This window comes from Cyrtonyx montezumae, unplaced genomic scaffold (assembly GCF_038088225.1).
Source record: "Cyrtonyx montezumae isolate F1298 unplaced genomic scaffold, pur_monq_1.0 scaffold_8, whole genome shotgun sequence".
Taxonomy (NCBI): Eukaryota; Metazoa; Chordata; class Aves; order Galliformes; family Odontophoridae; genus Cyrtonyx; species Cyrtonyx montezumae.
In genome coordinates this window covers 45,694,864-45,712,541 of record NW_027072089.1, presented here as the reverse complement: position 1 = coordinate 45,712,541, position 17,678 = coordinate 45,694,864, and the positions used below count along the sequence as shown (strand labels likewise).

At 37.6% G+C, this 17,678-nt stretch overlaps 1 protein-coding gene across 3 annotated transcripts; it reads left to right on the top strand.

Annotated features, from left to right (window-relative positions):
* Positions 1–138: 138 nt before the first annotated feature.
* On the top strand, positions 139–15,805 carry METTL4 (methyltransferase 4, N6-adenosine). Of its 3 annotated transcripts, XM_065751987.1 has the most exons (9): positions 139–185; positions 1,493–1,986; positions 2,767–2,829; positions 4,817–5,183; positions 6,799–6,868; positions 8,028–8,202; positions 8,412–8,518; positions 9,078–9,166; positions 15,407–15,805. In XM_065751987.1, the coding sequence occupies exons 2-9, from the start codon at positions 1,573–1,575 to the stop codon at positions 15,550–15,552; spliced, it is 1,431 nt and encodes a 476-aa protein (XP_065608059.1). In that variant the 5' UTR covers positions 139–185; positions 1,493–1,572; the 3' UTR covers positions 15,553–15,805. The 3 variants fall into 3 exon arrangements, with proteins under 3 accessions (XP_065608059.1, XP_065608057.1, XP_065608060.1); XM_065751985.1 differs by lacking the exon at positions 139–185 and having other exon boundaries at positions 1,014–1,986; XM_065751988.1 differs by lacking the exons at positions 139–185; positions 8,028–8,202; positions 8,412–8,518 and having other exon boundaries at positions 1,014–1,986.
* Positions 15,806–17,678: the final 1,873 nt, after the last annotated feature.

The following is a 17,678-nucleotide window of genomic DNA, read 5'->3' as shown; positions in this document are numbered from 1 at the left end:
CCTGATTTCAAATCCGCCCGCCCGCTGACGTCACACGCTGCGCCACGCAGCGTGACGCCAAATCGAGGAGGCGGGAGCTGAGGGACGCGGCAGTGCGTGGTGGCGCTGCTTCCGCCAGCTCGGCTTCTCGCGGCTTGCTGCCGTACAGCAAGATGGCGGCGCCCGCTGCTGGTTGAGCAGCGTCGGTGAGTGGAGGAGTGAGAAAGCCTGGAGGTCTGCTTTACGTCCCGGGAGGCGCGCGGCCACGCGGCTTTATTGAGGACTCCTCTCATGGGGAGTGGGCACGTAAAGTAGGGCAGTAAGTGCGAGAAACATCTGAGGTCCTTGGGTTTGCTCAGTGCAGAACAGAGGAGCTGAGGGGAGGCCTGATGGCGGCTGCAGCTCTCCCAGGGAGCGGAGGGGCAGCGCTGAGCTCTGCTCTGTGTGACAGCGACAGGGCCCGAGGGAACGGCATGGAGCTGTGTCAGGGGAGGGGCGGCTGGGGGTTAGGGACAGTGCTGCTCCACCGGGCGGTGGGCATGGGACGGGCTGCTGGAGTTCAAGATGGGTTTGAACAATGCTCTCAGACATAGGTTTTGAAATCTTGATTGGTCCTTTGTGGAGTTAGGGATAGGATGTAGTCCAGGATACAGCTGGCTTCCTGGGCTGCAAGAGCACGCTGCTGGCTCACATCCATCTTTTTGTCCATCAACACTCCCAAGTCCTCCTCTTCATGGCTGCTGTCAATGGACTCTCCCAGTCTGTACACATCACAGAATCACAGAACTGTAGGGGTTGGAAGGGACCTCTAGAGATCATGGAGTCCAACCCCCTGCCAAAGCAGCTCCCTAGCCCAGGTTGCACAGGTAGGTGTCCAGGCGGGTCTGGAATGTCTCCAGAGAAGGAGACTCCACCACCTCTCTGTGCAGCTGTGCCACTGCTCCGTCACTGCACTGTGAAGAAGTTCCCACATGTTTTTGCAGAACTTCCTATGCTTCAGTTTGTGACCGTTTTCCCTTGTTCTATCACTACACTCATACCTGGGTCAACACAGTGCATATCTGGGATTGCCGCATCTCAGTTTACGTCATGGAAGGCCAGGTTGCTCAACTCAGTTTCTGTGAGAAAGTAGGACAGGATCAAGAAATACATAGTAATGTGATGATTTTCTTCGGGAGCACATAAAACATATCTGTGTTTTTGCTGTTCATCCTGTGTTATAGAATGTTACTGCATATAATTGCTAACTTTTAAAAAGAGGGCTCTTAGAATAAGTAATTCTGTGCTACTTTGTAATATAGGAAGATATTAAAAAAAAAAAAAGCAAACAACAAACAGACCCATACCGTAAAAAAAAACTGAGTTAGGGGTCAAGCAGAGGTCCTAATAGTGAAACAGTCAAGAAGTTTCTGTAGTGTGTCCAGGGGAAAAGTCTGTCACAAAACAGTGTTTCTTTATGAAACAGTAGCGATTCTGAGAAGTGAATTCTTACATAAGTGTATTATTCCCACAGGAGGAATTTGCTTCATGAAGCCAGTGTGATTACCTGCAACAGTTTCGGGGAATTGACTTTTCTCCCTGAAGAGGGAACCTATGATGTCTGTGGTACATCGGCTGACAACAGGATGGCTCCTGGACCATCTGTCTTTCATCAACCAGTGTGGCTATGAGATCTGTGACTCCTTTGCATGCCCTGGTGATGTCACCGTCAAGACTTCTGTCAGTTCTGCTAATGATCATTCTGAAACGACATCTGCTACCACCTCTTCAAGTTATGGCCCTGGTGGTGCTGTAGAAGCAAAAGGTAAAACAGCGAGAACAAGATACGTGTTCCGGGAAGAATTCTTTCACATTTCTAAGGCCCATATAGCTGCAGCTCCTGGGGAGCAGCTGTTGCAGGGAAGCCCCAAGTTGAGTGTCACAGAAATGAAGGCCAGCAGCAGTGCAGAGGAGCACCAAGAAGGAGCAAAGTGTGGTGTTGGGGATTCTGTTGTTGGTGCAAAGAAGGTATGTTCTCCACAGTGTGATAACCTATAGCAGTCCCCAGGTAAATAACTTAACATTAACACTGTCTTGCAAATTTCTGTTTTCTGAAGTGAAAAGTTAAGCAGGAGATTTTCCACAATAGGTTTCAAGATGCATGGAAAAAGTAAGTGCTTGCAATGTTATTCTTGAGTCTCTTCTGTTGTTAACTCACATCCTGTAACTCAAAAGCAGTCAGTTGCTTATGAAATCTTTTGGTGTTTGCTGTGCTCATGGACTTGAGTTAAACTGTGGTAGCTGTTGCAGTTGTCCAGATTAACATGAAAAGAAGAGCAGTTTGAATTCACTTCCAATATGTAGGCTGTACAGTACTGTTCATCACAGTCACGAAAAAACAAACAACCTGAAAATGTCTAAACCAACAAATCTAACTTTGAAGACTTACTTGATTTTCTCCTGTTACTGCGCTTGGCAGCTGAACAAACACCCAGTATAGATCCAAAAGAGGCCTGAATGTGAATGGTGGCGTGTGCTAGTTAATTTTAGATCCCTGTGCTTTGAGTAATAATAATATAACTTAGCTTTGCTAGGCCTTTCTGTCATGAGAATACCTCCAACAGCCTAGGTGTTTTGTGATCATAATTTTGCTTACTGGATTTATACTTGTAAAAGAAAGATAGAGGAAGTTTCTTACAGTTTTAAAAGAGTTGATTTATTATTTAGATATGTTTGAGTGTTTATTTTTGTTTTTATTATGGAGTAATGTCTTTGTTTTCTTTCTTACCCTGTTTGTTCCTTCTGCAGAAGCGCAAAAGAAAATGTGTATTCAACCAAGGTGAACTGGATGCTTTAGAGTACCATACAAAGGTAGGTTTGAATTGAAGATAATTTTGCAAGTATGTGGTACTTAATTTTGAGCTATGTACAGACTACAAACATGGTTGTAAATATGTTCTCTTTATGTAGCTTGTTCCACTAATGGGAAGGCTGTCTCTCCAGTCCATAAATGAAGTGCATACTGAGAATAACTTCTATGTAGATATATATGAAAACAAACTAGATGTCAAACTAGCTTTCAGATAGCTGGAAGCTTTGTTTGCAGAAAATTATGTAGTGATGGGCTGGATGTTAGTTGAGCAGGAAATGACTGTTTTGAAATAAGCAGCATAAGCTGTTCTGTAGATCAGTTCATTTTTAACGTATCAGGTCACTCAGCTGAAGTTATTAATAGGGTTCTCTGATCAGAAGTGCTCCAAAGTGTCTCATTTCTGCTGAGAAAAGAATTATTCTTGTTGAGGCTCATGTTAGTGGTGTACTAGTGAAACTGCTACCACTGAAGTGTACTAGTAAATCCTAAACAGATAATCTGTGAATAATATTTGATGTATGCTTAATGTTTTCCTAAATAAAGATGTGAATCTAACCAGAACCTACACTTGCTTGCTTTTCTCAGTCCAATATACTAATTGTATTGTTTTTTTTGTTTAATTCTTTTCCTTTTAGACTATACTTACAGAAATATTTTTTCTTCCTCTACAAAATAATGATTTTGTACTAAATGTGCAGTTTATGTTACAGCGTAGGGGTCCTGTCAGTATTGTTGTGAGTAAGCTATAGATGTAAAGAATTGCCTTAAATGAGAGAACTTTGAAGTTCAACATCAGACACAGCTTTATGAGAGAAAATATTTAAGTTAAAATAGTCACTTAGCAGTAGGCGTAAGGGAAGGAATGAGAATAAGTTTGTTTCAGGGCCTGAACTCAAAGACACAGTTTATGTCTATATAATAAGACATCTAAGTTGTAATCTTATAGGCCTGTGTAACTTAGAGTAATTTTTTGATGAAAGTGCAAAAAGAGATACAATTTTGAAAAAAATCAATGATTCTAGTTAGCCCTAATAGTTGTACAGTTTGTAGCATTTTAGAATTATGTACTTTGTTGAAACAGTATATCTTTGACTATCCAAAACCTATGTACTGAAAATCTTGCCTATTGAGTCAGCTATCTCAAGGGTTGTGCTGCTATAGAAATGATTTTTCAAAGAACACATTCAGGATTTTTTGGTATTTGCAATGAAGAGTATTTAAAAATCTAAAAACACGCAACCACAAATCTTGTTGAGTGTTCCTCCTTTAGGAGCTTTAGAAACTGTATGTATTTGAAACCTATGCTGGAGACTACAGCAGCTGGCAATAAAGCTGTTCTAAAAGAACAAAAATTGTTCATCGATAGTTAGACCTCATGAAGGCTCAGTGATCTGAGAATTAATTAGATAGGTCTCTATGTTTTGCATAGGGAATATTGCTGAAGAAATGAGTATGTGTACAGCTCCAAGAATTTTAGCCTTGTTATTTGAGAAATGTATTATTTAAAAAAATTGCAGAACCTGTTTCAAATAATGTAGTTAGTTCTACATGCATACGCAGTATTGGCTTTGAAAGTGAATTAAACCGTAAAGGTTACTGGTTTTAGATCCAGGTATACATTCAGGCAAAATGATGGTCATAGGCTTTAAGTTAAACTTCAAGTAAGTGTTGACATTGCCTTGAAATTTGCTTGTTTAGATCAGTAATGTTCTACCACTTGTCTGTGTAACCTTTTATTTAGCAGTCTGTCTTTCACTTAGACTTCTGGCTATAATCACTTTGCCTAAAAAAACCCCAAACCCACCAAAAGATCCCCACCAAAATAACCCCACCAAAAGTTAGCATGCCCTCATTATGATGCACACATAGCTTTTCAGTTGACTGTTTTGGTATTAGGCAAGGACTCTTCTTCCACTCTGCAGATTGGAGATGTTTGATTTCTGTTTCATTTCTTTTTTTTTTTTTCCTATCTTTACAATCATACAGGTCAGAAAGTTCATTTGGGAAGGCACTTTGCATTTAGTCCAAGAGGGACTCAAAAGTGGTTTTCTTCATCATGCTGCTGCAACACCCAGTTGTGGGAAGAATGTTGTTACTGCACACATTGACTGTGGGTTGGCTGAATTATGTGAAATGGCAAAGCAGTTTCCAGCTGTAAATGATGGTAACCATCAAGCTGTGAATGTGCTAGGTGATGAAACCTCCATTCCAGAGCAGGACCTGCTTTCATGTGTTACAGAGAACAACTCAAACTGTGCAAAGATAGTTGTATTAATGGGACAGAAGTACTTGGTACCACCAAAGAGCAGTTTCCTTTTATCTGATATTTCATGTTTACAACCCCTGCTGAACTGTAAGTATCTTTAGTCATTAGAATCTCTTCTCTCCCTCATTAGAGGGCAGGTTAATGTCAAGATAATTAAGGACTCAGTGAACTGTTTTCTAACGTAGAGCATCGTGCTGCTGCTACTGCAGAGTTTCAAAGTGGCATTTTTAACTTTGTGCAGCTAGGTGAAGGTTTTCAAATGAATATTCAGTGGAATTAGGAGTGTATGTCATGGGGAGGCTCCAATAAAAATCTCAGCCATTGCATTTTTAAGTGAAACACAACAGAGCAGTTCCTAAGCATATTCTGAGCTGTAGTGGATCTAGAAGTCAAGTAAGTGCATTGAATTGGAAATAAACTTTAATATAATCATATGATGGTTTGGATTGGAAGAGACATTTCCAACCCCTCTGCTGTGGGCAGGGCTGCCGCCCAGCAGCTCAGCTGCCCAGGGCCTCATTCAACCTGGCATTGAATGCTTCCAGGGTTGGGGCACCCACTGCTTCTCTGTCAACCTGTTCCAGTGCCTCACCTCCCTCTCAGTAGATAATTTCTTTCTAATACATAAGCTAAATCTCCACTCTTTAAAGCAATTCCCCCTTGTCTTATCACTATACTGTCTGATATGAGTCCATCTCCAGCTTTCTTTTAGGCCTTTTTTTAGGTACTGGTAGGCTGCAAAGCCTTCTCTTCTCCATGCTAAATAACCCCAGCTCCCTCTGCCTTTCTTCATTGGAGAGGTGATCCAGCTGCTAAATGAGAATTTCTTGCTGGCTAAAGTCAGTCCATTGTCAGGACAACACCTCCAATGTTAATAAAGAAGTAAGATGTAAAGGGCATTAAATGTTAAATTGTTCTTATTAGCTATTTAAACCATTAGTATCAGACTCAATAATGGAACAAGTATGTTCTCTAGAAAAAATACCATTAGAGAGTCCTACTTTTTTTCTGGTTGTATTCAGTATCTTTTCCAATTAACGTAAACCCAACTTCTGTTTTGAAAACTCCATCAGTTCCTTTTCTATTGCCCACTAATTTCCATTTCTCACACTGGATCTAGCTCTGTCTGCTAACTTCCAGTAGTGTAAAACACACTGTTTTCCAGGACTGGTTCATAGCTCTGCATGTACAAATTGGCCTGCTGAAAGATCAAACAGGGCAGGAAACTTCAAGGGTTCAAGGGTGCAGCCTTTCTCTCAGCTGGGTGCATTATTACATAGCTTCTTTCAGGTAGCTTAGAGAAATTTTAATGTCTTGGAGATTGGCACTGCATGAGGTTTTTGTTTTAAATTTCCCAAGAGCTTTGACATTTCTTGGAGGAATTGAATCCAGCACAGGTCACACAAACATCCTTTCCTTAGGTAATCAGCCTAGAAATCTGAGAAGTATATGATTATCTGAAGTGTTTAAACTTTTCTTTCATTATTTGGGGAAAAACAGAAAAAAAAGAACACTTGCAGTTTTGCTGTCTAGCTAGCTTTTAAAATACTGTAATAATAATATTTTAAATGTTTAGTGAATTTAGCTAGCTTTTAATATATTTAGGTAGCTAAACTTTTATCAGTTTTAACTAGTATATTTGTTTTAAAATTGATTTACTGGTTTCTTTGTTAATTTAGTTTTGTGTAATTTCTCTTCCCAGACAAGAAAAAATATGATGTAATTGTGATTGATCCACCATGGGAGAACAAATCTGTTAAAAGGAGTAACAGGTAAATTTTACTGTAAAATTACCTTGTTATCTCTGTTTACAATGGGTAATTAACATTTTAATTTACTCTTACAATCCCAAACTTAAATAACTGCAATTATAGCTTAAGCTAGCAAGTATTTTTGCACATGCCGAAGTCTGAAAGTTCAACTCTAAAAATTGTCTTAGCGCTGAAATGGCTTGGAAACTTAATACAAAATATTTGCAAGGCTATACCTTAAATTACCTCATTAGTGAAACAATGCTAGTTTTCTGTACTTCTAGGGAAGGCCAGGTGTCAACTGTTTTGTATGGCTCAGATCATCCAGGTACTCATTTGAAATCAGTAGTCATTAATAATACTACGTGAAGTTAGATAAAATCTTTCTAGGGCTGAGGTCCAATTAAGAAGCTTTAGGGTTTTTTGTTTGTTTTTTGAGCTTCAGCCTGATGAATAGGAGAAAGTGATAATGCAGCAGTAAAATCCTCAAGTGCAATAGAAACTTTGAGCACTGGAGTTTATGAAGTCATTAACTTACAATTTTATGGGGTTCTTTCTTCTCTGAGTAATGTTAAGTTTATGCCAGTGGAGCTCCCTTGATTACCATAGAATTGCATCCATGTGAAAGAAGGGCGAAGAGAAAATAGGGCCTTGTAGCTTTCTAGAATAATACCTACTGTAACTTTTAAAGCATCTTATGAAGATGTAATATATAGATAGAGATTGGTTAGTATATCTTACTTTAAGAGCCTTACAGAAACCTCTAGGAAGTCAGTTAAACTCATTCAAATGCATTTTTTTGCCAATACGAGTTCCTCATAGGAAAATTTTAGTAATTCACAAACATGAATTAGCCAACTAGATCCTCTCTCCCTTATAAAATGAAACCAGAAGGCAGCTTCTACACTGCTGTTAGTTGCTGTGTTCATTACCTTCTCTATAGCTAAAGGAAATTTGTATATAACAATTCTGCTCAGGAAAACTTAAGTAATGCTTTTATATCAGAATCCAGTGGATCTGTCCACTGGGTGTCACTCTGGACCTATTTTTTATGACCTACACTGACAGAAGATATTTCTTTAAACATTTTGGCTGTGTAATTTCCTTGTCTGTTTTTCTTGCTTTGCAATTTTATTATGTGGTGTATGCTAACTTGCTTTCTCACTGTACTGGTATACAGATACAGCTACTTGTCTTCATGGCAAATCAAGCAGATTCCTCTATCAGCTCTAGCTGCTCCAGATTGTCTTGTTGTCACATGGGTGACTAACAGGCAGAAGCACTTGCGTTTTGTTAAGGATGAACTTTATCCTCATTGGTCTGTGAAAACACTTGCTGAGTGGCACTGGGTAAAAGTAAGTTGTCTGTATTATTGCTTTCTTGGCAACTGAGGGGTCTTGCAATATGGCACTTTATAGTTCTATAAATTGTCTATCTCTTACATGTGCTTTTGTTTTTGAAAGGTATGGTGTTGTCAATATCTTCCTTTTTATCAGACGGTGTCTTGCTGGGAGAATTGGATTTGAAAATCTTCCACTGTGTATTTCTAACTCCTCTGTGTCAGATTACTAGATATGGAGAGTTTGTATTGCCTTTGGATTCTTTCCACAAAAAGCCCTATGAAGTTCTTATACTGGGGAGAGTTCAAGGAAACATAAAGGAAGCCCTAAGGTATGCCAGGCTATGGTAAATTTTTTTGAGGCTGCTAGTATTCTACTTATGTACATGTAACCTGTTTATAATGCAATATAATGTTCCCAGATCTCTTTTTGGCATCATCTTTGGCTGGTTTTGAACCTAAAATAATGGCCTCAACCACTTTAGGAAGAGGGAGTGCTTTAGTAAGATTAAAGGGCAAAATCTTTGTCTGTTTCTACGTCTGTCTGTGTTGGGGAACTGACTCAAATAAAAGGTGTGGGCTTCCTTTGCTGGTAGTTTCTGTTCAACCCCAGGTCCTTACAGTAAGCTGAAGCCATTTTCAGGCTGCTGATGGAAACAACAAGAAGGTTGTTCTTTCTTGACAGCTTTAGCATGGCTATTGTTAACCATGTTTTTTTCTCAATTGTCAATTATTTCGGAACCCCCTTTTACATGTTATCAGTAAGCAACATTCAGGCTTTTTTGAAGTTTGATTGTGAATAAACACTTCCTATCTTGAATATCAGAGAATTGTATCAATCTGGTGCTATTCTTTCTCACACTTCATTTCTTGTTCTGATTTGCACAACAGGAAATCTGAAGACGTACTTCCAGTTCCAGAACATAAGTTAATAGTCAGCATACCCTGCAGTCTGCATTCACATAAGCCCCCTCTCACTGGTATGTTTTTGTTGATTTGTCATATTTCTATGGGGTGTTTGGTTTGGGCATCTGAGATGATGTACCTAAAATGAGATATCTTAATGAATGATGCATCTTCATTTCCCATATGCTAAGTAGTTCTGCCCACCAGGACCTGTGAATCCTCAACATTTCTAAAAATACTTTTAGGCACCTAAGTCTTGTTCCCTAAAAAGAAAATCAGTGAAGAAAGTAGAATTTCAAGGATAATTGTGTGAATATTTTGAGTAAAAATTAAGAAATTGAACTACATTTTTCTACACTTGTTTTTGAAATCCTGCAGGAACAAATTATAAATGCTGTATGCATTAAGTTATTCCAAAGGGTGTAAAATTCCTGTGGTGGTGGCGGTGAACTTCGGGAGCATATAAGATGAAAAATCTTCTACTTAGCTAATAAAAATGGCAACCTCTTCATCAAGTCGTCCTGAAATAAATGTTTTTATTTCTGCATCCATTGTTTATATGCCTGCAGTGCAGTTCTGCCTTTAGATCTATAGCATGAATCATTTTAAAACTGTGAACAAATAGGCAACAAAGGCAGCATACTCTGTTTATTTGCAAGGGGCTGCATTTAATTTGCTGAAATTGATGCAGTAGCTCCAACTAGCCAACTAGCATTTGGATGAGTCATTTCAGCTTCTCAGAGTTTAGTTCAAAAGGTTTGAAGACTTCTGCATCGTGTGTTACCCTTTGTATGTTACTCCAGAGAAAAAACTTCTTTGACAGCTTATATCAATAGATTCTTTCATCATTATAGCACCTGAGTGCCTTACAATTATATGGCAAGAAACTTATTTAATTCCTCTCGCAAAAATAGTTTCATCCTTCCCGAGGGGAAAACTCATGATGGATCTGTAGATATTCCTGGTGCACATGGTTCAGTGTAATCACATCAGAAAATACAGGCAGAAGAACAAGGCAGAACACAGCAAATGCATGCTGGTGTTGGAAAGGCATCACTGGTCTGTTCCCTCCATTGTGCTGATGTGCTTTCTTTTTTCAGTTCCCAAGAAACAGAATTACTTCAGTTAGGAAGCTCACCTCAATGATTGTTGCACTTCCAGGGAGGCTTTGAAAGTTGTGTTTGGGGATTGTATTTATTAAATTAATATGTATATGTATAGCTGTTCAAAAACTAGTAGTTGACATATTTTGGATTAGCTTTATTTATGAAGAGTGTTCTAGGAAGCATCTGTCTGCAGTTCTGAAGCTACATCTTTAAAAATTACGACTGCAGCAGGAAACGTGTGTGTTGATTTAGGCTAATGGGTGGCAGAGAAGGGATTTGTGAAGCAGCCACCTAGGGCTTTTTCAGGAAACCAATACTTCAGCAACACACTCAGACATGAACAGGAAATTTCAGATATATCCAGGGGTGAAAAGCAGCAGTTTGTGACCTACTGTAGAGAATTCTAGCATCAGATGGTCCTCAGAGCACTTCCTTTCTGTGGTGCAGAATCCAGAAAGTGTATTGATTGAGTCTTTATAAATGATGATCCTGAATGGGTTTTGAAAGAAATTGTCCGTACTAATTTTCTGTGTTTCTTGAGGCTTTAAGTGATTGATTTTGATACCATTGTGCAGCATTCATGTTTCTATTTGAGGAATAAATTTGCTATCAAGCAAAATCAGTGGTTTACACAGTTTACATGTGTCTGTACAGTATTGGCAGCTTCATTTAGAACAGGCTTATGGAATGAAAAGGTAGACTAATTGCTGTTGATTTGTCTTCAGTATTCTAAAAGGTTATTGCTTTCACGGTCAGGCAATATTCTCAAGCAGCCAGTAGAGAGCAGTTGAGCTACATCATCAAGTAGTTCAGAAGAAATTTGAACAGAAGCAGAGATTTGGCAGTGGGGGAGAAGGACACTTGATGAGTCACGCACGTTCTTTATGCTTTGTTTAAGAAGTAACAAAGCCAAAAATATTATTGTTTACTGATGCTGTTCTGGCACTTTATTCCTAGTTACTTCTGTATAGGCTGTATGTTCCTACATATGCAGCCACTTAATGACTGATTATAACAGTTTCTCTCTCTGGGGGAAGAGGAAGATGTAAATTAAAGTAAGCCATCAGAAAGAGATGTTTGGGTTCCTGCAGTGCATTTAACTATGAAATGGTGACTGTAGGGGTTTTGGGTGATGCATGTGCTGTGTTAAATTCCTGGAGCTTTAATATGTTATTGCAAATGTACTTAAAAGTGCTTAATGCAAATGTGTTAAAATTAAATTTTATCAGTCTTGGTTTTGATTCAAATAACAGCAGGCTTTCTTTCTAATTCTATTCACTATTGCTCTTACAAAACCTAAAAGATACTTTGTTATAAGGATTATATAAAGCAGGGTTGAACTTGACCTTCTTTTCCTTTTTGTTTTAGAGTTTCTTCTCCTTATAGGCACTTCTCTAGCACGTAGCGTGTTTATTGCTAAAAAACGTTACTGCCATTTAGGAGTAAGCCTAAAAACAGTATTAATTATTGGCTGTGTTCTAGCTGCTTTGCAAATCTCCAGCAGAAGCGTGCAGTGGGAAATCTTAGAAACCTTCTTCTGTAGCAACTCTATGGCTTATGAGGCTGTTAGGAAAGTGAAAGTAAAAAAGAAGTAAATGCTTTTTGTTTCCTTGTGCACCTTGTGAGCCCTTCTGGTAGGCTAATCAATGGGTGCATCAAAATCTAGCTTTAACAGAAAGTTTATGAAGGATACAGAGATATTAAGCCATCTTTGCCCTGAGTTTCTTGTCTTCTTTGTTTCTGGTCTTTCTCTGGTCAAGGTTTAGATAAATCAGGCAATAAGGGCCTCTGCATTGCAAAATTTTGAAGAGTTCCTATGAAATGAGTTCAATTACGTGTGGGCTGCGCTGTGTATGGCTCACAAATCAGACAGTAAAAAGCCAGTAAAATCATTTTCACCTTATTTATCCAATTTGCTGCGCAGAATTTATTGCTTAGGTAATGAAAGTTGAAAAGAGAAGGGGAAGCTGTTGCTTGTTTCAGAAAGGGTTCCTTCTTTTGCTCGTTTAAATGATTTAACAGCATGCATCTTGGATAACGTATGCAATCAAGAGTAAAATCAGTGTTATACCTACCAACTGGCTTTGTGCTAGCTTTGTGGGCATTAGGTGTCCATGTATAGGTACCTGAGTTGCATCTGTAGTGTTTGACAACTGCAAATAGTGAAGAATAATCTATTGTCTACTTAAGCTGTTTACTGTAAGTAAGCGCTATAAGCATGCAGAAGTAATTGTTAAAAATTAAAAATATCTGTTCCTACTGTAGTAAACTCAATACTTGGTCTTTCTAGACTAGAAGATCCTCTAATCTGTTTTCAGCTTGAGTTTGCTGAAGGGAAGGAAATTAGATCCATATGTGTTAAGGTAGCCTTTTGGTAGTATGAAGGCCATAAAAGCCTAACAAAGAGGCAATAATTGATACCAAAAATTGGGAAAACTTGATGCTCAAGGCAACCAGTGTAATAAGATCTTATGTCAAAAAAACACAGCCATATTATTACCCTCTTGATATGCTAATTTCCCTTGCAGTGAAGGCTGCTGCTTGATGTGATTATGTAAATACCACATCCAAGCAATGAAGAATCGTACTATAATGTGATCTTGAATTATATGTAATCTTCCTCTGTAATTTGTTTTTTCAAAAACTCTTTGTATAGAAAGATTTTTTGAGAGAAGAAAATCCTTGGGACTTCCAGTTTAAATTCAATGAGCAAGTTGATAAAAAGTTTGGAACAATATTCTGGTTCCTTCTGAACTGACCAATTTTTGGCTACCTCTATTTTTTGCTTTCTGGCAAACCAGTTTGCTATGAGTGTAGCTGAATCAACTAAGTATGCTTTTCAGCTTTTTGTCTTGGGCATGGAAGTTTTTGGAGCTTAGTGGTACCTGCTTTTGATTACTGGACTTAGTGCTGTGATAACTTTTGTAATCTATACCTTTTAAGAACAAATTTCAAAACTTCTTATGTGCTATTGGTGAAGCTTTGTCGCCTAAATCATTGTTTCCTCTGCTTAGGCATAAAACAGTTCTGTTTTATTTTGATACGAAGAGTTAAAAAATAATCATATAATACCCAGACTCTGCAGTAAGCTCTGCATGGTCTTATACCCATTTGGGTCAAAATAATATCCTACAGCTGTTATATTTGCTCCCAGGGAGCTTGCCAAAAGCTTTGGATTTGCATTCCACAATCCCTCCCTTCTCTTCTGTAGAAAAAGTACATCCTCCTGCACCGTGGGCTTTCTTAGATGATAAAGAGAATAGATTTTTGGAAGATCTTTGGTAAAATGTTGGCAGCAATTGTGCACAAGAAGTCCTTAATGAATTAGAGCATGGGAAAATAATAATACATTTTACCACCTGTTTTTTTAAATATTTTGCAGAATGACACAAATGCAGCTTCTCTGAAGTGGTGTGACACTAAGCAGCAATATTCAGAGCAAGAAGTTGTCTGTCAGAATGTACATGTTCCCAGACTCTTCTCTGGAAATGTTAGCTAGTATCAAGAGTTTAGCTTGCTTATAGGCTAATAGAATAGGCTAATAGAATTCTAATAGCCTCTCTATAGGCTTTTAGAATAAGATTCTGGTTGGTAGCAGTCTTCTTTTTGATTGAAAGTTGCTTTGGTGATAACCTGTATGAAACATTCTTCTGACATTTGTTAAAGATTGGAAGAAGGAAAACGAATTTATATGCAGTACCAAAATATAAGAATGTTAGAAAAATTCCCATTACAAAACTGTTAAGGAAGTTTTGAATGACTTGAAGCTTTGGATTGTATGCATGGAAAATACATCGTGGGGGAGGGGGAACACTGGTTCGTGAACACAAATTAGAAGAGAAGTGGATGCTTTCTTTCTGCAGCAGGAGCAATTTGAGGCTTCACAAAGGGAGTCTGACTGGCAAACCTGATGCAAAGAAGTCAGAACTTGGTTTGAACCCAAAAAAGCATTCTCTCTCATGCTTTGATGTATGGCGCTTGGATATATTTCTGCTTTCTGATATGAATCATGTCTTAAGAGATCAAATCAAACAATGCAGTGTTTATGAACTGTACTTTTAAGCTACAGAAATTTAGAAACTTCAGGAAGATTTGAACAAGAGGCAGCGAGATATACTTTGGATAAGGAAATGGTTTATTAGTTTTCATTTGTTCTCAGTCACAAAAATACAAACTTAAGATGTAGTTTTTATTGTAAATCTTTTCAGTCTTTCTTCCTCCTTTGTATCCATTGCATTCCTTTAACCTTTGCTTTTCTCATGGACATTTTTGTATGTACTAATTTGTAGCTATTTCCTGAAACCTAGTTAAGAATTTCTTTGACCCATCCACAAACTAAATGTCTGTGTATAACAAATGACACATTTAACAATTAAGCATCTTCAGTAGTGTTCTCTGGTGAAATGCTATAACCAAGGTCTTTTTCTGCCACTTTGAGAATAATCATCATCAGTAACACAATTGATGTTAGTAACAGGCATCTGTTTAGATATAGGCAGTAAACAAATAGAAGAATTTGAGATTAAAAAAATAAATAAAAGAAGGCAGTTACATACAGGTTTCTTTAGTTGCTAAGTTGCTATCTGGGGAAAGAGGAAGAAGTCCTTACAGTTTTATTGCTAATGTCTGCTTATTTAAACTTTTTTTTTTTTACCTTACAGTTTTCATCAACAGTTGTTTTTCTCCGCTTTAGATTCAGAGGAAAAGAACACGATCTTAATCAAGAAAGGAGTCTGTCTGTTTATTTATAGAAATGTTGTCTTTGTGATGTAGCAGCTAATTGAGCCTTTAGGAAATGTTTTGTGGATATTTGTGAAAAATTTCAAGCTTACCCATGTAGATCATGGAATAAATCCTCATTCTCTTTCTCTAAATGAAAACCAATAAATCGAGGTCATTGACGGCCTTGACAGTATTGCTTAGGATCTCAAGGGCACTTATTTCAAATGACTGTCTCACTACAAATAGTACAGTTGTTTGATAAAAGCCCTAGAATTATTTTACTATTAATTTACTATCTTAATAATTAATTATTAATTCCGAATTAATTTACTATCTCCCTCTTTTTTTATTTTTTCAATGAAACATTCCATCTTTCATTTGCTAACAGTACTGGGGAGAGAGATTTTTATTTTTATATTTATTATTGCTGTTGTTGTTTGTACCTTTGTCACTGTTATCCTCATCTTTTTTTCTTATCTTGCACAGCAGTTCTGGCAGAGTTTATCAAGCCAGGTGTGGAGTGCTTGGAGTTGTTTGCTCGCAACCTGCAGCCTGGCTGGACCAGCTGGGGAAATGAGGTTCTGAAGTTTCAGCACATTGATTATTTCACTCTTCTGCGGAATGAAAGCTGACTTTGTTCGTATAGTTTAATTCTGAAATTCCAGTCCTCTTTAGCAAGCTCTAGATCTTGCTTTTCTTATGGGTGGTGCACTCAGAAGGTAACAGTAATGAAACCAATTGCACTTTGATTGCAGCTTTTCCAGTGGCAGAATACTGGTTTGTTAGCATCCATGTCTTTACATGCTGCTCCTCTTCATTGAAGATCTTGGAATTGTTAAAGGCTCATGTTAATGGGCAAGTACATCACTGTGTTTTTTTGCTTGTTTATTTTTCAGGAAAAGAGATTCGCGTTAAAACTATCATGAGTGTAAGCATCATCAGTACTCCAGTCATAACACTTGTAATGTGTTATTTTTAGAGTGATAATATATTATTTCTAAACAGTGGCAAGCAAAGTACATAGGTTTGCATTGCAAATACTTCCTGAAAGATGATTGGTCTTTGCAAAATAGTGAATTTGGAACTATAATAATTCTGAAGGCAGTATTTTCTCCTGCATGTTTCCAGCTGTCTGTCTACCTCACAGGTCTGTGAGTTGTTGATTGGGCACATTCTTTCAAAGCTTTCAACAATTACATCTTTCTGTGTATAGTGTTAATTCTCTGGATACATTGTAAATGATAAAGTCTCAACCATCTTAAAATTTCTAGATATTATGCTCTAAGATTTAACTAAACTAACTTAACTGATTTAGCTGATTTTTTTTTTACGAAATTTAATTATTTTATTAAATCTCTTTCCTTATTCTTGAAAGAGTAAAGAGTGGGTTATATAGATCAGCTTACCTGAAGATCATATTTTATTACTAATAGTACATTTTGTGTCCTTTGCTGCACATCAACTTGCTTTGAAAAGGAAAAATTAAAAGGTAGAGCTTCATTAAATCTTTCCTCATTTGCAGTTTTACAGGCAGAGCAGGTGGACAGTCTGTTTTTCCTGACGGGAAACTCCTCTGTGTTCTGTTTATAATGGGGAACAAAATGCACTGCACCCTTTTTTTTAGTTGTTGTTTCTCTTTTTACATTTATTTCACTTTTGGAAATCTTTGCTGTTAAGGTTTTACATTTAAACTCCAAATGTCAGTTGATTTTTTTTTTAATTTTGTAATAAAAATTAAAATAAAAATTTGTCAGTGTCTTATTAGCACACCCAATTTCCATATTGCCATCATTTGTTTTTTTTTCTTCACTGTTGTAGCAGTAGAAGTGACAAAACAAGGCAAACTTTTTTTTTTTGTTTTTTTACTTTAGTTAAACATATGTTTACTTCTATTTAAGTAAACAGTGTGACAATGAAGGTAGATGCCAAGAAGAGCAATCCTTGCTGCATGATTTTCTTTTCCAATTTTAAACTGTCAGTATATAAGCAAACTCTCATGTAACTGTAAGGAGTAAAAAGGTTCCTTATTTGCTTTCAGTCTTACAAGACATAACCTAGGAACTCAGAAACTCTAGACAGAAAGAATTCCCTCCCATACCAAGAAGGTTTGTCTCATCCACAATCAAATGAGTGCATGACCCTTAACTGCAGAACAAATCTTGTTTGTACATGTTTTGTTTTCCCATTGTACGCTATAAAGCCACACAAGAAACTGCAGTAGTGTCTGCTCAACAACCACTGCTGTGAATGGCTCCAGACTACCTTTTAATTGCAAATAAAGACACCGGATAAACAGTCTTGGAGATGAGTAAGCTACCTTTCTTCCCCTGTGAGCAAAGCAGCAGAACTCTTCTGAAGGAATGACCTTCTTCAAGCCCTTTAAGAATTGATGACCTATTTAATCTGTCTTTCCTGTGGAATCCCTTTGCAAGTTGCAGACTTCTAGCCCTTTTACTATTTTCTTTGTGATCTTCTAGGGGTTCAATACATCTTGTTGGTTTGTTGCCAACTCAGAAATCTCATGGTAGTATTAGCAGTATTGGGGTCATCTTTTAAACATAATTATTGATCTGTTCTGCTTAATTCATAATTGAAATAGTCTTTTTTTCTCTATCTGTTTAAAAAAATGTATCTATCCCCAGCCAAACATCAGATCATTCAGTGATATGGTTCCTCTGAGGCACAGTACGAAGCACACTGATGAATCACTGAAGAGTAAAGTCTGCTAATATAAAAAGACAATTTTAAGACAAAATCA